The sequence below is a fragment of the Mustela putorius genome, unplaced genomic scaffold (assembly GCF_011764305.1).
Source record: "Mustela putorius furo isolate JIRA1106 unplaced genomic scaffold, ASM1176430v1.1 tig00000151_pilon_pilon_pilon, whole genome shotgun sequence".
In the NCBI taxonomy this organism is placed as follows: Eukaryota; Metazoa; Chordata; class Mammalia; order Carnivora; family Mustelidae; genus Mustela; species Mustela putorius.
In genome coordinates, this window is record NW_025421296.1 from 13,006,168 (window position 1) to 13,028,399 (window position 22,232).

Below are 22,232 nucleotides of genomic sequence, written 5' to 3' on the forward strand. Positions count from 1 at the left end.
AATCGCAAGACTAAAAAACATCACAGGGAAAAAGCCATGAGTTCCAAGCTTGGCTTTCTCCTCCTCTGGAATTCTGCTGCTCTCCTTGGTATTGAAACCGCACTCTTTGGTATGTGAACTTGGTCTCGGCTGGATTTCTTGTTGATCTTCTGGGGGAAGGGCCTCTTGTAGTGATTCTCAAGTGTCTTTGCCCCAGGCAGAATTACTCCGCCCTTACCTGGGGGGCCGGGGTGAGTAATCTGCTCGGGTTTGCTTTCAGGAGCTTTTGTTCCCTGAGCGCTTTCCATAGAGTTCCGGAGGTCGGGAATACAAATGGCGGCCTCCTGGTCTCCGGCCCAGAGGAGCCGAGATTTGGGGGCCCCACTCCTCAGTGCGCCCTCAGAGAACAGGGCCCAGTTACTCCCGTCTGCCTGACCTCCGGCCGCGCTCGAGCTCACCGAGCCTGCGACCGGTTCAAGGTCACCCCGAGCTGCGAGCTTACTGTAGGCTCTGTCTCTGTAGCCGGCTTTCCCGTTCCAATACCCGCAAGCTCTGCGACACTCAGACACCCCCGATCCTTCTGTGACCCTGCGGGACCTGAGGCCACGCTGACCCCGTGTGGGCTTTGCCCCGGGTAGCCTCTGGAGCGATGTCCCTCAGCGGAACAGACTTTTAAAAGTCCTGATTTTGTGCGTGGTTGCTCCGCCGCTTGCCGGGAGCCGGCCCCTCCCCCTGGGGTCTATCTTCCCGTCGCTTTGGATTCACTTCTCCGCCGGTCCTACCTCTCAGAAAGTGGTCGTTTTTCTGTTTCCAGAATTGCTGTTCTTCTTCTCTTCAATCTGCCGATGGATTTTCAGGTGTTTGCAATCTTTAGATAAGCTATCTAGCTGATCTCGGGCTAGCTGAAGTAGTCTCAGCCTGCTACTTCTCCGCCATCTTGACTCCTCTCCCGGATTTTTCTATTTTTTTGAGTGACACTTGGATGGCTGTCTATTTCCCCCTTAGGACTGCCTTTGCTGTATCCCATAGGTTTCAGACCGATGTGTTTTTGTTCTCTTTGGTTTCCATGAATTGTGTAAATTCTTCTTTGGTTTCCTAGTTGATCCAGACATTCTTGAGCAGGATGGTCTTTAGCTTCCAAGTGGTTGAATTTCTTCCAAACTTCATCTTGTGATTGAATTACGGTTTTGAAGCATTTTGGTCTGAGAATATGCAGAGAATGATCTCCATCTTTTGGTATCAGTTGAGACCTGATTTGTGACCCAGTGTGGTCTATTCTAGAGAAAGTTCCGTGTACGCTTGAAAAGAATGAGTGTTCTGTTGTTTTAGGGTGGAATGTTCTGTGTATATCTGTGTGGTCCATCTGGTCCCGTGTGTCATTCAGAGCTGTTGTTTCTTTGTTGATTTTCTGCTTAGATTATCTGTTTCTTGCTGAGAGTAGAGTGTTAAGATCCCCTATAGTTAATGAATTCTTACCAATATGTTTCTTTATTTTGGTAAACAGTTGGCTTATGTAGTTGGCTGCTCCCATGTTGGGGACACAGATATTTACAATTATTAGATCTTCTTGTTGGATAGATCCTTTAAGAATGATATAGTGTCCTTCTGTGTATCTTACTACAGTCTTCAACTTAAAATCTAATTTGTCTGTTAGGAGAATTGCTACCCCAACTTTCTTTTGTTGTCCCTTGGCATGAAAGATAGTTCTCCATCCCTTCACTTTCAGTCTGGATCTATCTTTAAGTTCAAAATGAGTCTCTTGTAGATAGCATATCAGTGGGTCTTGTCTTTTTAACCGATCTGCAGCCCTGTACCACTTTATGGGAGCATTTAGGCCATTCATGTTGACAATGATTATTGAGAGATACTATTTTATTGTTACCATGTTTCCTGTGAGGTCCTTGTTTCTGTAGACTGTCCTTGTATATTTCTGTTCTGTATTACTCTTGGGGTTTTTCTCCTTTTATAGAACCTCCCTTGGTATTTCTTGTAGTGTTGGCTTAGTGGTTACCTGTTCTTCAAGTTTCTGCCAGTCCTGGAAGCTCTCTCCATCCATTCTGATTGACAGCCTTGCCATATAAAGAAGTCTTGGTTGCATGTTCTTCTTATTTAGTACCCTGAATATGTGTTGCCAGCCAGCCTCTTCTGGCTTGCCATGTTTCCATGGACAGGTCTGATGTTATTCTGATGTTCCTCCCTCTGTATCTAAGGAATCTCTGCCCCCTAACTACCCTTAAGATGGTTTCCTTGGTTCTAAGATTTCTAAGTTTTACTATTACGTGCCAGGGTATTGGTCTGTTCTCCTTGATCTTGGGAGGCGTCCTCTCTGCCTCTAGGACAGGGATACTTGTTTCAGTCCCCAGATTAGGGACATTCTCAGCTATGATTTGGTCAAATATATCTAATGATCACCCCCCTTTCTATCCTTTCAGGGATCCCAGGAATTCTGACATTGGAAGGTTTCATGGCATTTATTTCTCTAATTCTGTTTCCATGAATTTTAAGCTGTTTGTTCCAGGCCTCCTCCTGTTCCTTCTTTTCTGTCAGCTTGTCTTCTAGATCACTAATTTGTTCTTCTGCCTTGTTTACCCTGGCTGTTAAGAGTGTCAAGGTTAGAGTGGATCTCATGGATAGCACTTTTAAGTTCTGCCAGATCAGCTTTCATTTATGCCCTTAGAAAATCTATGTTGCCATTAATAGTTTTCTCCATCTTAGCTATTGTCTTCAGAACGCTGAAGTTTGCTTCCGACATCTTTCTTATATCCACAGTTAGTTCTGTGGTAGAAGTCGCAGTCTGAGTTTTTCCTACATTGGGGGTTTCTCCTCTTAGTTATTCTGTTGAGGTGGTTGAGGGAATGTATAGATTCCAGATTATTGACCACAACAGAAGCAAGATGCACCTGTTTTATAGGGACTTTAGGGTTGTTGGCCTCTTGTACTTCCACCCTGTCTTCTGGGGGAGGGGTCTGCAGCACTGTTACTCAGGCAACTCTGTTTGGGCAGAGTTGCCCTGACTCCTCTGTGGGGGGGGCAATGGGGTCAGTGAAAACAGTTTTCCTGGGACTTCTGTTCTCTGGCAGCTTTCCCTAGTGGCTTTCCACATCTCTTTTGAGAGCCAGAGCAGAAGTGACTGTATCTAAACCTCTTCAGAACAGAGAGATCATAGTCTGTTCTTCAGTGAGCTCTCCAGGCCATACCCTCTCCATTTGTCTATGCTGCTAAAAATGGCAGGATACTGGGTTGTGCGCCCCACAGTAGCATTACCAGCCTTGCTTCCAGGTCCAGGCACATCTCTGCCCTTTGTGCTTCTAAAACCACCAGCCGCCCCTCAGTTCATAATCTCCAGGTTTCAGACTAGAAGGCTGGGGAGCTGACCTAAAGTCCTTTCCCTGCTGCGACCAGTCTGCCAGTCTGTGCCTGGTCCCCAGCACAGGAGGCTTTTGTGCTCCAGCGGTTCAGGGATCCTGGAGGCTCCCTCCTCCTTCTGTTTATCTTCTGATATCTGCCTGCAGAATCTTGGCTCCCTATTTCATATCTCCAGACCAGCCTTGGAGATACTCTTGTTTGTAGGGATCCAGATATATCTTCTTACATCACAGGCTGATTTCATAGGTGTTTGGAATGGTCTGGTAGATATTAAGCTCAACTTGGCACTGGTTGAGATAGGATTCCCCTCCTCCTCCGCCATCTTTGGGCCTCTCCTTTTCACAGTTCACAGTTGGGGCTGGATAGTTATTTGTGTTGAGTGATGTTCTGTAGCAGCCACACAGCAGAAGGATTATCGTTCACAGGGAACTCCTCTACCTCAGTTGTAGTTTTAATAATTATTGTAATAAACTCACAGAAGGATGTGGGATATAGAATTGTATGTCCTTCATAATTTTAGTTATGAAAGCTTACATATCAAATGGAGACTAAAGAAAATAATATAAAAATGATAGTAACCATGGAATTTCTACTGAACTTTTTGGCAACCAAGGGAAAAAGAAAAATAAGGGAGATTGTAGTTTTCACAGATTAATATGTTTGTCAGGAGAAAATTCTCTCTTTTCCAGGCGCTAAATTGTATGGGTGAAGTCACTGTGAGTTTAAATTATATATAGGTGAAGCATATTGGATGATATCATAGTTCCTTCAACTACGTTTTTTTTTTTTAACTATAATTTTAAAGAAAGAATAAAAATGTTCAACTACTTACACAGCCCTAAGTATAGTGAAGATTGTAATATGGTGAAGGCCTTTCTTGTCTAAGAGTTAAAAATATACCAGGTAAACACTTCTTGATCTGTTAGCTACTAACAGCTTGGAACCTAGGTAGCTAATCTTCAGACTACCTCTTTCAAGCCCTGTGTAGCTTTCTCAGGAATTGGAAAGTGATTTTTCGGTATTATGGTCAGTGCCAAAGTATAGATTTTTTATGGCCATTGACAAGAGAATAAAATAGGTTTTTTTTTTTTTAAATTTAAAGATTTTATTTATTTGAGAGAGAGAGAGAGAGAGAGCGCATGTGAGCAAGCGTGAGCAGGGGTAGATACAGAGGAAGAGGGAAAGAGAGCCTGAAGCAGGCACCCTTCTGAGCATGGAGCGCCACACTGGCGCGGTCTCAGAACTCTGAGATCATGACCTGAGCCAAAATTAGAGTTGGACACTTAACTGACTGAGCCACACAAGCGCCCTCTTTTTTGGGGGGTGGGTGGGTAAAGATTTGTTTATTTTAAAGAGAGCATGTGTGCGTGCATGGGCACCCGTGGGAGGAGGGGCAGAGAGAGAGAGAGTCTCAAGCAGACTCCCTGCTGGGCATTGAACCTTGAGCACTCAGGGCTCAAACCCACAACTCTGAGATTATGACCTGAGTCAAAATGAAGAGTCAGATGCTTAACCGACTGAGCCACCAAGGTGCCCCTTAAAAAAGATATTTCTTAATCAGTGCTTTCCCGACATGCAGCATGGTTTCTTTTATGAAAAATTTTGTACATGGATTTTTTTTAATTAATTTTTTATTTTGTATAAACATATTTTTATCCTCAGGGGTACAGGTGTGTGAATCACCAGGTTTACACACTTCACAGCACTCACCAAAGCACATACCCTCCCCAATGTCCATAATCCCACCCCCTTCTCCCAAATCCCCTCCCCCCACCAACCCTCAGTTTGTTTTGTGAGATTAAGAGTCACTTATGGTTTGTCTCCCTCCCAATCCCATCTTCTTTCATTTATTCTTCTCCTACCCACTTAAGCCTCCATGTTGCATCACCACTTCCTCATATCAGGGAGATCATATGATAGTTGTCTTTCTCTGCTTGACTTATTTCGCTAAGCATGATACGCTCTAGTTCCATCCATGTTGTCGCAAATGGCAAGATTTCATTTCTTTTGATGGCTGCATAGTATTCCATTGTGTATATATACCACATCTTCTTGATCCATTCATCTGTTGATGGACATCTAGGTTCTTTCCATAGTTTGGCTATTGTGGACATTGCTACTATAAACATTCGGGTGCACGTGCCCCTTTGGATCACTACGTTTGTATCTTTAGGGTAAATACCCAATAGTGCAATTGCTGGGTCATAGGGCAGTTCTATTTTCAACATTTTGAGGAACCTCCATGCTGTTTTCCAGAGTGGCTGCACCAGCTTGCATTCCCACCAACAGTGTAGGAGGGTTCCCCTTTCTCCGCATCCTCGCCAGCATCTGTCATTTACTGACTTGTTGATTTTAGCCATTCTGACTGGTGTGAGGTGATATCGCATTGTGGTTTTGATTTGTATTTCCCTGATGCCGAGTGATATGGAGCACTTTTTCATGTGTCTGTTGGCCATCTGGATGTCTTCTTTGCAGAAATGTCTGTTCATGTCCTCTGCCCATTTCTTGATTGGATTATTTGTTCTTTGGGTGTTGAGTTTGCTAAGTTCTTTATAGATTCTGGACACTAGTCCTTTATCTGATATGTCATTTGCAAATATCTTCTCCCATTCTGTCAGTTGTCTTTTGGTTTTGTTAACTGTTTCCTTTGCTGTGCAAAAGCTTTTGATCTTGATGAAATCCCAATAGTTCATTTTTGCCCTTGCTTCCCTTGCCTTTGGCGTTGTTCCTAGGAAGATGTTGCTGCGTCTGAGGTCGAAGAGGTTGCTGCCTGTGTTCTCCTCAAGGATTTTGATGGATTCCTTTCGCACATTGAGGTCCTTCATCCATTTTGAGTCTATTTTTGTGTGTGGTGTAAGGAAATGGTCCAGTTTCATTTTTCTGCATGTGGCTGTCCAATTTTCCCAGCACCATTTATTGAAGAGGCTGTCTTTTTTCCATTGGACATTCTTTCCTGCTTTGTCGAAGATAATTTGACCATAGAGTTGAGAGTCTATTTCTGGGCTCTCTATTCTGTTCCATTGATCTATGTGTCTGTTTTTGTGCCAGTACCATGCTGTCTTGATGATGACAGCTTTGTAATAGAGCTTGAAGTCCGGAATTGTGATGCCACCAACGTTGGCTTTCTTTTTCAATATCCCTTTAGCTATTCGAGGTCTTTTCTGGTTCCATATAAGTTTTAGAATTATTTGTTCCATTTCTTTGAAAAAGATGGATGGTACTTTGATAGGAATTGCATTAAATGTGTAGATTGCTTTAGGTAGCATAGACATTTTCACAATATTTATTCTTCCAATCCAGGAGCATGGAACATTTTTCCATTTCTTTGTGTCTTCCTCAATTTCTTTCATGAGTACTTTATAGTTTTCTGAGTATAGATTCTGTGTCTCTTTGGTTAGGTTTATTCCTAGGTATCTTATGGTTTTGGATGCAATTGTAAATGGGATTGACTCCTTAATTTTCCTTTCTTCTGTCTTGCTGTTGGTGTAGAGAAATGCAACTGATTTCTGTGCATTGATTTTATATCCTGACACTTTACTGAATTCCTGTATAAGTTCTAGCAGTTTTGGAGTGGAGTCTTTTGGGTTTTCCGCATATAGTATCATATCATCTGCGAAGAGTGATAATTTGACTTCTTCTTTGCCGATTTGGATGCCTTTAATTTCCTTTTGTTGTCTGATTGCTGAGGCTAGGACCTCTAGTACTATGTTGAATAGCAGTGGTGATAATGGACATCCCTGCCGTGTTCCTCACCTCAGCGGAAAAGTTTTCAGTTTTTCTCCATTGAGAATGATATTTGCGGTTGTACATGGATTTTTAAAAAGGGGAGTAGGTCTTCAGACCCTTTCTTTTTTCAGTTTCAAAGATTTAGAATCCCAAATGATATAAATTATGGATGAAGTTAAAGAGGAGAAAATATTATACTTCTCAACTTTTGCTTCTTAGTAGAAGTAAACATTTAATGTCAAACTCCTGTGGATTGCTGGTACAAATTGGGTACTTTCTGAACAAATTATAAGTTGAATTTTATTTTTGTATTGATTTTCAGGTACAGAGAGAAAGACCAACTCAATACATAGATAATTCACTTAAAATAACTCTTCTTGAGTCCTTTGTTATGGATCCATTATAATCCCTGGAAGTAAAATCCATAGTTATTTTATCTTTTGCCTGACAGTAATGTTACCTTAACCTGAAGACATTATTCATACCTTCTTATTATTCTCTAATGTGTAAAATTAGGAATAGTGGCTGCTTTTCAAACCTTTGGGGGCTCTTTCTGGGGGCCTGGCAGCTTCACAGTATTAAGGAGAATAGGATCTGAGCCCTGTCCAGGCCTTTTGCTCAGTTTGTCCTTGAGCTTGTTATTGGAAGTTTTCTGAGGCTCCAGTTGATTTGCTATAAATGGAGATAACACTCACCTCACACGGATGCTTTAAACACAGGAGGATAACGCGTGGGCATACCTACAAACAGGTGTCCAGGATTGTTGTAATAATGTGTGGAATGTGGCAACTGTCCTGTGTTCTCTGCCCCAGACACATAGTGCCAAGACTTCCCTATGGCTGGGGGGTCATAGGGAGTTCACAGGCAGGCTTAGATGATTTGGGGGAATATTTTAATGGACTGCATGTTGCCAATTGACATGAGGGAAACAGACTATAACATTTTATAAGCTAAGTTCAAAGGAGTAGATGTTTGCCAAAGCTTTGGGTAGGCCAAATCCTTTTTCTACAGTTAATATCTTTTTCAGTTGGGCCTCAGGTCATCTCTCTCTGGTATTTTAACAACTCAATAAGCCATTACAAACAGTAATTTCAGAAAAGCCTGAGGAGATTTGATTCTTCTCTCCATGGGTCCCATTTGGTTTCTTCTCCTATTAGACTTTCAGCATTGTGTGACCTACAAGTTAGGCTCACAAAGTTTCCTCTGGGATTCTTGATGTACACATTCACAGTTGAACCCCTTATGTGTGTTCTTTCTTGTCCTTTGAATCTTTAAGTTGCATAAACTCTATTTAACAGACACAAAGGAAGGCTTGTGTTTTCTGCATCCCAGGCACTAAAGTAGTGAAAAAGAAGTAGATGTCTCAGGGCCACTTTGTATGTAGGAAAAAAAAAAATGAGAGGATAGTAGAGCATGTCATCCATAATAAAGACCTCTGGCCAAGAAAAACAAAGAAGCCGAAAACCAGTGAGCAAAAAGCCATGGTTTGGCACGTTTTATATTCTCTGCCAGAACGGCTCATCTTTGTTTTGTTCTGTTATTCCTCTTTGACCCTTATTTCAATAATGTCTTTTTTTTTTGAAGAAATCAGTTAGCTCTTTCACCTCCCAAGTATTCACTCTCATCCCTGAGTGTCAGTTAAACCTGGTATGGGAAGCAAACCACCCTTCATGTCTCTCTAAGGCGTGGAGCAGATGGGAGCCTTTGTGTGTGATCAGAGCCAGCCAGACCCTTTTCCATCTCTTGGCAGTTCAGAGCACTGAGCTCTGGAAGGCGTTGTTCTATTCTCTTGTGATTTGTCTTGGAAACGTCTATTTATAACATGGCCCTTCGCACTGGACCTTATTGAAAGTACCACAGCTTATTATAATTGAAGGGTGGCATGGTATCTTTAGGAACACTTTTTAAATGTTTTCTAAGAAGGGAGGAAAACTAATTTTCTTTCTACACTCTTGAGTTCTTAGCTGAGACCCTGTAGTAAATGACAGATGAATGTGAAAAAAGCTATTGATTAACATGTTATACCTCATGTACACATGGGAGATACCCAGGAAAAAATGGGTAACTTAAAGTTGTAGCTTTAGAATTTAAGATTAAATTCCATCTTAATAGGGAACAAAGAGTGGGGATGTAGGCCTCTTATAAGGAGTATGTGATTTTTGGGAATGATGGCTGGGCCCGTAGCAGAGTAGGTGGGAGATACGAGACTGTGACATGGTCTGCCAAGTCTCTCTTGATGTAATGTGGACTTTAAGACTGTTCTCTTGTGATAAGAGTCAGTCCTCCCTGTTTGATGAAACTCCCAGGGAGGGGACTTAGGACAACTGAGTTCCTTTTGGAGGACCTGTCTTTAGGTAGATAAGGGGAGTTCAGAGAAAGCCTCTCCCTGCACTTGGCTATTTTCAAGTATCTACAGTTCACAATAGTACACCAAAGTGGCATATTTTGGGGTTGCATATTCTGCTCATCCTTTACACTAAAGAGTCTAACATTTAAAATGGGAATATTTGAGGGCCCTCTTGCAATGAAGCATGTCTAATTTCAGGCTTGATTTTTTAAATACATAGGAAAAAACAAATATATGTATGTATTATATATGCATATATAATATATGTATAAGATCTGGAAATTTTGTGGTAAATGTTGTTATACCCTCCCTCTCATCTTCCCTCCCGACCCAAGAACAGCAATATAGCCCAGCACATCAAACTTATGCAGTCACACATACTCCATAGTTGCAGGCCTCTCCAGAGTGGTGACATTTATAGTGACAATAAACTTACTTTTTTCCTAATGAACTTTATAGGTGGTTTCCCTTTTAGCCCTTGTGTGAGTGAGACAGAACTACTTCCTTACTGTTGGTTGAAAGTAAGATCCATACCCATTGTCTAGATTATGCTTGTGTAGCTTGTAAGTGACACAAAAATATATTATATGCTTTAATATGACACCCAAAATTAATAAGTCAGTATAAGGGTTAAAAAAACCCCACATAAATCATGTTCATGATATAGGAGGTTTCAGTCAGTCCCTAAGTATTTGCAGTCCTAGTTTATCTTCGTGAGCTGGGGGGGTCGCTAAACCTTCACTGGCCCAAGTCCACAGAATTCCGTCTGGTTCCTATCTCTAACTTGTCTTCCTTTTCTCAGTCTTGCTTCATATCTTTGATAGCTTTGGACTAAGGCCATGATAGTGGAGGTAGAGCAGCATAGTAAAATCCTTGGACTACCTCAATCCCCTTTCTCTGGACCTCTGTGGAGAAAGGTAGGGTCACATTACTGGTCCATGCTGGTGGCCCACAGGTCATTTCCTGGAGGTGCTTAGACAAGGAGAGGTTAAATGTCAGCTAATGAGGAGAGAAGATGACAGTGCCCCTGCGTGTGCCTGCTACTCGTCCCCAGCAGGTGCCCTCATCCCACAGCCTCTGGAACTGTTATGTCCATGGGAAGACATGCACCCAGAATGTAAATCCAGGTCTCTATCCAAAACTTATGCTCTTTCCTTTTCATAGTGGGGACTTCTTAAAATGTTATTCACAAAATTTCTTCTTTTGTTCAGAAACAGAAGTTTGGGCAAGGCATTCACAAGAAAATAGGAAAGAGATTATTTTTTCCCCCTGGAATTAACAGTGAAATCTGTGTGTAATTTAGAGCTAAGTATACACGTTCTCTGGGCCGACATTCATTTCCTAAAGGAGAATGTGACCTAAGTAGTTTGGAAACCTCTGCTCTAAGCCTCAGTTGCCTTACCTGCACAATGAGAATACCTCTTCTCTGCACTTGGGATTGTTTGTGGATTCAGTATGACCATCTTTGTGAAGGTTTTAGACTATGTTGGTGCAGAGAAAGTGCACAGTAACAAGTTTCGTTAAGTGTTGTCAATCTTGATGGTATTTTTTAGTGATTTATTTTCATTCCGAGGTCTAGGTACTTAATATTCATTCACTAGTATCAGGAAATGTGTTTTTCATGTATCAGTCCACTGACTTGGAATCCTACTTCAGTTGATTTTGAACTTCGTCGATTGCAAAAGTATGACTGCAGTAAACAAAACTTGACCCAGACAGGGAGGTAGACACTGCCTTGTAGTTGCATGCAGAATCACCTGTTTGTGTGTGTAATGACTTATGCATGGTAAAGAGAGTGTTTCAAATTCATTCAGTATAGGTACCTTTCAAATCTGGAAAAGTTTAGTTTTCTGGAGATATTTCACTAATTTTTAGATGTTAAAGTAAGTATAGATAACATGGTGTACTGTGCTTTGATTTTGAAACTTCATTTAAATTTTGTTTAAGCTTTGTTAAACAACTTTGTTATTTTATTCCTACTGTTTTAGGGAATATCTTGGTAAACAGCTCCAATCTGAGCAGCCCCAGACCGCTGCTGCCCGAAGCTGAACATGCCCTCTAACCTCAGAATCTCCAGCCTTCCGGTTTCGCCTGGGATGGAGTACCTGAGTATGAATCTCACTAGTTAGTGTCAAGAACAAGTAATTTTTCATTTTACTTGCAATTTTCTTCTGTTGTGTCACTTTTCCCAGTGCTGATTTTCATTAAATGTGTTTGCCCTGTAAGTTGTATAAAAGTAGGTGCTTTCTGTTGCTAAGGAAAAGATTACTGTTACATGTACCGCTTGTAATTTCTGTATTTATTGTTCTCTGGAAATGAGTATCATTATTAAAGGATTCTTGCTTCAAAAAGGTTTTGCTATTTACTTATTCCTTACTTGAACTATAACAAAAATCATCCATTTTCCTAACCAAATTGGGAGAATTGTTGTAAGGTAATGAATGGTAAGTAAATATTCTGAAATTCTGCATATCTGTGTCCATCTACCCATCCATCCGCCCATCTGACCATGTACACATACACATTACAGCAATCCTCTGCTAATATTTAAAGAACTTAAAATTTTTTTTTTAGAACTTGAAAATTTTATTTTATTTTATTTTATTTTTTAAAATTTTTTTATTTTTTATAAACATATATTTTTATCCCCAAGGGTAAAATTTTAAATACATTTTTAAGATAATGCTATGGTCCAAAAGATTTGCCTGTGGAGCTCAGTGAAGAATTTTAGCTTTAGAGTTATTTTAAAAAGATTTTATTTTTTTTGACAGAGAGATCACAAGTAGGCAGAGAGGCAGGCAGAGGAAGAGGGGGAAGCAGGCTACCCGCTGAGCAGAGAGCCCAATGTGGGGCTCGATCCCAGGACCTTGAGATCATGACCTGAGCTGAAGGCAGAGGCTTAACCCACTGAGGCACCCAGGCACCCCTAGAGTTATTTTTATTTTATTGATTTCCTGTACTTTCTTTCTTGGATTTTCATATCTCAAGTCTGTCTTTTTTTTCTTTTTTTAAAAGATTTTATTTATTTATTTATTTGACAGAGAGAGATCACAAGCAGGCAGGCAGAGAGAGAGAGAGAGAGGAGGAAGCAGGCTTCCTGCTGGGCAGAGAGCCCGATTGGGGGCTCGATCCCAGAACCCTGGGATCACGACCTGAGCTGAAGACAGAGGCTTTAACCCCCTGAGCCACCCAGGTGCTCCTCAAGTCTGTTTTCTTTTAATCCTTTTTGGTTTCAGTATTGCCAGTAGATAGTTATTTCTGTCCTCTTCCCTCTTTACCCTGGAACTACAGGCCTTGAGCAGGGCATGCCTAGCATACATGTTCCCTCTCCCTACCCCCAAGTCTGAGCCTTTCGTCTTTAATCGATTAATTTATTTATTTTGTTTTTATTCTTTTTAAAATTATTATTATGTTCATTATTAGCCAACATATAGTACATCTTTAGTTTTTGATGTAGTGTTCAACGATTGAATATTGCTTTCTTTGCAGCATAGAGATCCTATGGGAAAAGTTAGTTAAGATAACAGATGTTTTTCTTGGTTAGTGATTTCATGTACCAGAATGGTTTTTCTTTTCTTCTTCTTTTTTTTAATGAGAAGAACTTTATTTTTATTTATTTATTTATTTATTTATTTATTTTTAGATTAATTATTTTCAGCATAACAGTATTCATTGTTTTTGCACCACACCCAGTGCTCCATGCAATCCCTGCCCTCCATAATACCCACCACCTGGTACCCCGACCTCCCACCCACCCCCCCCCTTCAAAACCCTCAGATTGTTTTTCAGAGTCCATAGTCTGTCATGGTTTACCTCCCCTTCCAATTTCCATCAACTCCCTTCTCTTCTCCATCTCCCCTTGTCCTCCATGCTATTTGTTATGCTCCACAAATAAGTGAAACCATATGATAATTGACTCTCTCTGTTTGACTTATTTCACTCAGCATAATCTCTTCCAGTTCCGTCCATTGCTACAAAAGCTGGGTATTCATCATTTCTGATGGAGGCATAATACTCCATAGTGTATATGGACCACATCTTCCTTATCCATTTGTCTGTTGAAGGGCATCTTGGTTCTTTCCACAGTTTGGTTACCATGGCATGGTCCTTTAGCATGGTAAATGGTTTTGCACCCCCTCACTTTATTTTTTTTCCCTTTTTTAAAAAATTTCTGCTCAGCGTAACAGTATTCATTGTTTTTGCACCACACCCAGTGCTCCATGCAATCTGTGCCCTCTCCAATACCCACCACCTGGCTCCCCCAACCTCCTACCCACCCCCCCTTCAAACCCCTCAGATTGTTTTTCAGAGTCCATAGTCTCTCATGGTTCACTTCCCCTTCCGATTTCCCCCAACTCCCTTCTCCTCTCTAACTCCTCTTGTCCTCCATGCTATTTGTTATGCTCTACCAATAAGTGAAACCATATGATAACCGATTCTCTCTGCTTGACTTATTTCACTCAGCATAATCTCTTCCAGTATAGGGATAGAGGGAACATTCCTGAACTTCATAAAATCTATCTATGAAAGACCCACAGCAAATATTTATTTTTTTATTATGTTAGTCACCATACAGTATGTCATTAGATTTTTTCTTTTGATCTTGTTTATTTATTTGAAAGAGAGAGAATAAGAGAGTGAGCATGAGAGGGGGAAGGTCAGAGGGAGAAGCAGACTCCCCACCAAGCAGGGAACCCAATGTGGGACTCAATCCTGGGACTCCAGGATCATGACCCAAGCCAAAGGCAGTCGCCTAACCAACTGAGCCACCCAGGTGTCCACATCATTGGTTTTTGATGTAGTGTTCCTTGATTCATTGTTTATGCATCACACCCAGTGCTCCATGCAATACATGCTCTTCCTAATACCCACCACCAGTCTTAACCCATTCCCCCATCACCTCCCCTGCCCTCTAAAAACCTCTTTTTTTCTCAGAGTCCACAGCCTCTCATGGTTCGTCGCACCCTCTGATTTTACCCCCCTTCACTTTTCCCTTCCTTCTCCTAATGTCCTCCTTGTTATTCATTATATTCCACAAATAAGTGAAACCATGTGATAATTGACTTTCTCTGCTTGACTTCTATTCACTCAGCATAATCTTTTCCAGTCCCATCCACGTTGATGCAAAAGTTGGATATTCATTCTTTCTGATGGCTGAGTAATATTCCATTGTATATATGGACACATCTTTTCCCCAAAGATACAGTGTTGTGAAAAGAAGGGCCATCTGTACCCCAGTGTTCATCACAGCAATGTCCACAATAGCCAAACTGTGGAAAGAGCCAAGACACGCTTCAACAGATAAATGGATAAAGACGTTGAAAGGGTTTTCTTTGAGAGTTGACTTCATATTTGCCAAGAAAAAAGGTAGTCTGATTGAACCAATACTTCCTCCTTCCTTCCCTCCCTCCCTCCTACCCTCCCTTTAACATTTTATTCATTTGAGTGAGAGAGGGACAGAGGGAGAGGAAGAAGAAACAGACTCTCTGCTGAGCAGGGAGCCCATGGCAGAGCTTGATCATGACCTGGGATCATGACCTGAGTCAAAGGCAGATACTTAACCAATTGAGCCACCCAGGCGCCCCAAACCAATTTATTTGACTGAAAGTTTTCTGAATTGCTTTGACCTAGATATTTTTACTTCCCAAACATGGAAAAAAAAAGAGATAAAAGTTTTCTATGTAGTAATTACAGATTCTGCATCAGCAGAGGATCAGTTTTCATGTTAACATAATGGTCTGTAACATTATTAGGTTTTGAAAGACATTCAGTTTTCAGAAGTTCTGGTAATGAGACAATGCAGTTTTCTGAATTTCATAAGAGCACATTATTCTGATTTTAGTTTCATTTTGCATAAATTCTAAAGTAGATTCAATGACAGTTATTCTGATGGAAATTGTTAATGCTTTAATTCCCAAGAAATGGTTTTGGACATGGGAAGCAATACTCCCATGTCCTCATATTTTAATTATTATCCCATGTATTAAAATGATCTGTAGGCACCTTTTCTCCTTCAAATCTTTACATTCAACTTCTAGAACTTATTTCTTAGAATTACAAAAACATTTTTTATCTTTGCTTAAGGCTTTTAACATTCATTGACTAAATCCGCCTAAAATTTTAATACCACTTGTATGTTCAACAAAACTGCAAACACCTGGGGCGCCTGGGTGGCTCAGTGGTTAAATCCTCTGCCTTTGGCTCAGGTCATGATCTCAGGGTCCTGGGATCAAGCCCCACATCGGGCTGTCTGCTCAGCGGGGAACCTGCTTCCTCCCCTCTCTCTGCCTGCATCTCTGCCTACTTGTGATCTCTGCCTGTCAAATAAATAAATAAAATCTTAAAAAAAAAAAACAGACTGCAAACACCTGACAAGGTTTACTTATAAATTTGACAGATAGTAGTTAATGCTTATAAATCTAATCAGGCATACATTTAGTAGAACAAATTTTGTTAAGCATTTTTAAACATCTTTAAAAATAGCCTAAACAAAGAGCACGATGATTATAGAATTTGTTAATCCATCTAAATAAACAGTTTACACAATCTCATCAAATACAGGATTGAATAATTTCAACAGTTTCTCTGTACTTATTTTTATGTAGTTTTAAAAATCCTTTTGTGTTTCATTGGCTATCGGTCTGTTTTCAACTCGTGAAAAATAATTTTGCTAAAAATAAAATACATTAGAAAAAAGTTGGTATAGAATTCAGGTGTTACTGGTTTTCTTGTTGAGGGCACAGTAGGTTCTACAAAGTTTGAGAGAAAACTTAATAAATTTCTAAACTATCATACATCCATCATTTATAGTAAAATTAACCTGAGTAGGTATGCACAGTAATTAAAAAAAAAAAAAAGACCTGATTTTCAGATCTTAAGAGGTACATAGACATTCACATTAAAGGGAGAATGAAATAATATCTTGTTCTTCTGGAAAATTCCTCTTGTGGGGATCTTGTTGACCCTTATATTTTAAAATTTGGGAAAAGCTTTCCCATTGACTGGTGAAGCCTCGTCCTACACATTGCACCAGGCCAGTCACATGTATCAGATTGATAATATATGTCCAATTAGAAAAAAACTCCTTGCCTTCTTGTTTAGCCACAGCAGAATAATTGAGGTTAATTTTCCTGTAATTAAAATTTAAATAATTTTGTAACCTCTAGCTGTCAAATCTTGGAAAGCTCAGAGCCAAGTTTTAATGCTTTTGATTTATTTCATAATCACCTAAAAGATTCTCTGTTCTTATCTTTGCCTTTGAAAATAGAGAATATTTGAGACTGAACTTTGAAACCACTCAATGTTCGTAGGTGTCAAAGTTATTTTCCAAATCTGAACCTTCTGATGAAATCACTTTTTAGTTTCAAAGTTCTCTTTTGTTTTGCTGTACAAAATGTTCTGTTCTGGTTAAGAGATGTGGCTCCTTTAACTTTCTGAACAAGGTCCCAGTGGAAAAGTCAGAAAGATGAATGAGCTACAAATAATGTTACTTCATTTATGCAAAGCTGACATGGAATTTACATTCTCTTTCAGATTTTAGAAGAGAATGTTGACTACTTTTCCAAAAATGGAATAAAAGTGGACTAGCCACTTTTATGACTGAGGAATACTGGTTCTAGATACTTGACCTTCCAGTAACCATCTATGTCATTGTCTTTTTTCCCTCCCAAAGAAAGAAAGTATCAGGGAATTTGGTCGAAAGAACCAATGCACAAAGATTACTGAGTAACAGGTAGAAAGAAAATATGAAGGGGATGGAAATTGAATTACGCTCTTGTAAGGTTCTTACATTACGTGTGAGGTGGTGTAACATGAATACAGACCATGATGAAATAAGAATGCATATATAATTCCCTAGAACAACCATCGAGTCAATAAGTTGAGAGGTATAGCTAAGGAGCCATTAGTGAAGATAAAATGGAATACTCCAAATACTTGATTAACCCAAAAGATGGCAGGAGAGGAGGAATAAGGAAGGGGCACAGAATGTAAACAGCAAGAAAACGGATTTAACCCAACAATAACTACATTCACAGAAGGGGTCTGGGTCTTCCGGCCCTCTATACCTCCAGAATTTTAACTCTTTAGCGCTACTGCGTCCAGGAAGCCCCACTGCTTCCAGTTCCCAAGATTTGAGAAGAGGGTGTGTCCTGGAGTGCTGTGTGGCTGGCTGCCATCACCTCCTCTCATCTACCCCTTTTCAGGCTGTTTGGTGGAGTAGAAAAGCAGACACTGAAGTTAGTTACCATTTGTACAGCTTCCCAAATTTTCATGATAGCGTTGGCTATGATTTCTTTTGTTGTCTCTGTCTTTGTAGGTTTATTCCTTTTGATTTATTTTTTTATTCTTTTTAAATCCTTTGTAGCCTTTTGCTACAGAAACCTGTTTTGTGACAGAAACCTGTTTGCCCAGGTTGGGGAAGAAGCAGAGATAAATGTGTGTGTTTGTTTATCTATTTTTTAAGATTTTATTAATTTATTTGACAGAGAGGGGAAGAGCACAGGCTGGGGGAGTGGCAGGCAGAGGGAAAAGGAGAAGCAGTTTCACCGCTGAGCAGGGAGTTGATGCTGGGCTTGATCCTAGGACTCCCGGATCATGACCTGAGTGGAAGATACTTACCCCTGACTGAGCCACCCAGGCACCCAAATGTGTGTGTTTAGAACGTTCACTATATTTAACCTAAAGTCCCTAAAGTGGTATTTTTAATCAAAGTTGACATGTAAAGTTCATTTGAGAATAGACTGAGATTAAATTTGGGAGTGAGAGGGGCAGATTTGCCAGAGTGTATAGCCTCAGAGCTGGAAGGATTTTAGAGTCTGTTCCAACAACGCTTACCATCTGAAGTGAGAATTCAAATTTGTGTTAGTGTAAAGGATTGAAAACAGATTGTAATCATTACATGGGATTATTTTAGCTGGCATCATAGACAGATGGATATCCTGCCTTTTCGTGATTAATACCAGCAACAGGCAACCTGCTTTATTGCAAACAACTCTAGTTAGAGTATTTTCTCCCTCTGAGCCATTATCAGTTTGTAGTAATTCTCAAAATTTGAGCCAAGTATTTAGAATAATAGAACAAGTTTGATCTTTCAGGTTCAACTTTATTTTAAAAATAGAGCTTCCCTATGACCCTGCCATTGCACTACTGGGTATTTACCCCAAAGATACAGATGTAGTGAATAAAAGCACTCATTCTAAAATAATAACTCCTTGTCATGTAAAATGTTTCTATTTGAATGCTAAACATTCTGGATCACATTTTGATGTACAAAGTTGAAGAAAACAGGTATCACGTGGCCCTCCTCCCAGCAGCCTAGACATCAGGAACTGTCTGGAGAAACCATTGCAGAAGTGAAGTTTTGAGTTGGTTGGTTGGTTATCCCAAAACCACATTAAAGGAAGGCATTTGCAAGTGTTAGAGGTAGCCCTCTATAGAGAGCAGCTGGGCTGTGCCCTTGGTCACCACAAAAGGAGTGGTATTGACAGGTGCTTTGTGCAGGGGTGTTGCCTTGATGGCGCTCAGGCACCCTGTACATCAGCACAGCTGACTGAACCCACAAGCAGCAAATAGGGAGATGGTGGTGGGAGCTGGGGCAGCCCAGTCCAGGTGTGGGGCCCAGCAGGAGCATCACAGCTGACTCAGACCTCTCTTTTGAGCCAATGGCGTGTAAGATGGATAGAAGTAACAAGCAGTGAGATGATACAGACAGAAGAGTTAGAGAGGAAGATAGAGGTGGTGAAGAGTGGACAGGTGAGTTGGGTGACAGCTAGGTGGGAGCTGCAGGGAGGCAGAGAGGTGGCCCTTTCTTCACCTGGCTGAAAACCAGTGGCCCTGGGGACCTGGGGCCCTGCTGGCACAGGATCCTTCCTGTGTGCTGGTGGAGCTTCTGCCTCCCTTGCTTCTCAGAGTGTATTTACCTGTTCTCATTGGCTGGTTAACCTGAACATTCCTTCTGAAGGAGGCTGAAGCACACACTGGAGGTTGCCCTAGGAGTGTCTTGTGTGTGGCCTCAATCTACATTAGGTGGACAAGAGGCTGGTGTAGTCAGGTTTGCATGATGGGATGAACTTGCCTGGGCAAACAGGTTTCTGTCACTTGCAAAGTGTCACTTGCAGAGTCAGGATGATTTTGAAGGAAAGGGAGCTTTTTAGGGGCATGGTAGAAAGTTCAGAACTCTTCCTTGCCATCAAGGGAGGTTTATTCCCATGTCCATCCATCTTTCTCTCTGCATATCTGTCTGTCTACCCATCCATCACTTGAATCATCTTACTGAGGTTTGTTTCCACTGAGAGCTAAGTGCTTCCAAGACATGGCAGTGATTATGAAGATGGACTTGTTGACCTCCATTCTCTAGAGCAGATGCTGCAACTCTTGAATACAGAGCTCTGTGGTAGTGAGTGTTCAGTCTACTTGCCTCATCAAATATGCTGTTGCAATGGCTTCCAGGTTCATCCTCCAGGAACAGTCTTCCACCTGACCCAGCAAAGGACCCCTGGCCTCCGAGTGGGCACTCCACATTCCTGTTCCCTCCCAGAGGTAGCCTGGCTCCAATGGGATCCTCTCCCAGGGACCATGGAATTGGAATGCATGCAGACATAGCCAATTAGTCTTGGCAGCATAACAAGCTCAGGTGCTGACTTATTTTGACATAATACTATTCATTATTTTTATGTAATTTCACACATACAGAAAAGTAGCAAGAATAGTACAAAGAGCTCTCTTATGTCTCAGCTCCAGTTCATGCTGGCTTGATTATTAATGTTTTAAAATACACTATAATATCTGGTACTGGCAGGTGAGTGATGCTTTCCTCTACTCACTTTGTAGGTTTTTCCTTTTTCCCTAGATTTCTCTAGATTTTCTCTAAGTTTTTCTAGATGAGATTTAAATCACTTGTTTAGATTCAAAAGAGACCATTGAGATTTTTATGTAATTTATTTTAATCTACATATTAATTTGGAAAGGCTCTAATAGCACTAACTTGTCCAATCCAAAAAAATTAAATGCTCTCTCCATTTAGTCAGGGTGTCTCAAGTGATAATAGCTTCAACATACAGAGCCTACAAATTCTGTTAAATTATTTCCACCTATTTTTTAAATTTAATTTTTGTGAAAAGGGTTTTTTCTCCATAAATTTTTAAATAAACATATAATGTGTTTTTATCCTCAGGGGTACAGGTCTGTGAATCGCCAGGTTTACACATTTTACAGCACTCATCATAGCACATACCCTCCCCAATGTCCATATTCCCACCACACTCTCCCGTCCCCACTCCCCCCAGCAACCCTCAGTTTGTTTTTTGAGATTGAGTCTTCTATGGTTGGTCTCCCTCCCGATCCCATCTTCTTTCATTTTTTTCTTTTCCTACCCCCCTAACCCCCCATGTTACATCTCCACTTCCTCATATCAGGGAGATGATATGATAGTTGTCTTTTTCTGACTGACTCACTTCGCTAAGCATAATACCCTCTACTTCCACCCACGTCATCGCAAATGGCAAGATTTCATTTCTTTTGAAGGCTGCATAGTATTCCATTGTATATCTAACCACATCTTCTTTACCCATTCATCTGTTGATGGACATCTAGGTTCTTTCCATAGTTTGGCTATTGTGGACAATGTTGCCATAAACATTTGGGTGCACGTGCCCCTTCGGAGCACCACGTTTGTATCTTTAGGATATATACCCAGCAGTGCAATTGCTGTGTCATAGGGTAGCTCTATTTTCAGTTTTTTGAGGAAGCTCCACACTGTTTTCCAGAGTAGCTGCACCAGCTTGCATTCCCACCAACAGTGTAGGAGGGTTCCCCTTTCTTCTCATCCTTGCCAGCATCTGTCATTTCCTGACTTGTTAATTTTAGCCATTCTGACTGGTGTGAGGTGGTATCTCATTGTGGTTTTGATTTGTAGTTCCCTGATGCCGAGAGATTTGGAGCATGTTTTCATGTTTCTGTAGGCCATCTGAATGTCTTCTTTGCAGAAATGTCTGTTCACGTCCTCTGCCCATTTCTTTTTTTTTTTTTAAAGATATTATTTATTTGTCAGAGAGAGTGAGTGAGAGCAAGCACAGGCAGACAGAGTGGAAGGCAGAGTCAGACGGAGAAGCAGGCTCCCTGTGGAGCAAGGAGCCCGATATGGGACTCGATCCCAGGACGCTGGGATCATGACCCGAGCCGAAGGCAGCTGCCTAACCAACTGAGCCACCCAGGCGTCCCCCATTTCTTGATTGGATTATTTGTTCCTTGGGTGTTGAATTTGCTGAGCTCTTTATAGATTTTGGATACTAGCCCTTTATCTGATATGTCGTTTGCAAATATCTTCTCCCATTCTGTCAGTTGTCTTCTGGTTTTGTTCACTGTTTCCTTTGCTGTGCAAAAGCTTTTGATCTTGATGAAGTCCCAATAGTTCACTTTTGCTCTTGCTTCCCTGTCTTTGGCGATGTTCCTAGGAAGAAGTTGCTGTGGCTGAGGTCAAAGAGGTTGCTGCCTGTGTTTGCCTCAAAGATTTTGATGGATTTCTTTCTCACATTGAGGTCCTTCGTCCATTTTGATTCTATTTTCGTGCGTGGTGTAAGGAAGTGGTCCAATTTCATTTTTCTGCATGTGGCCGTCCGATTTTCTCAGCACCATTTGTTGAAAAGACTGTCTTTTTTCCAATGGACATTCTTTCCTGCTTTGTTGAAAATTAGTTGACCATAGAGCTAACGGTCTATTTCTGAGCTCTCTATTCTGTTCCATTGATCTATGTGTCTGTTTTTGTGCCAGTACCATACTGTCTTGATGATGACAGCTTTGTAATAGAGCTTGAAGT

General features: G+C 40.9%; 1 protein-coding gene across 3 annotated transcripts in view; it reads left to right on the forward strand.

Moving 5' to 3' along the window:
• ATP6V1H (ATPase H+ transporting V1 subunit H) overlaps positions 1 to 11,769 on the forward strand; it is a 146,796-nt gene extending 135,027 nt beyond the window's left edge. For all 3 annotated transcript variants that reach the window (XM_004768821.3, XM_004768823.3, XM_004768822.3), the window contains one exon: positions 11,407 to 11,769. In XM_004768821.3, the coding sequence (XP_004768878.1) occupies positions 11,407 to 11,467 (61 nt within the window). In that variant the 3' untranslated portion in view covers positions 11,468 to 11,769. The remainder of the gene's footprint in view (positions 1 to 11,406) is intronic.
• Positions 11,770 to 22,232: the final 10,463 nt, after the last annotated feature.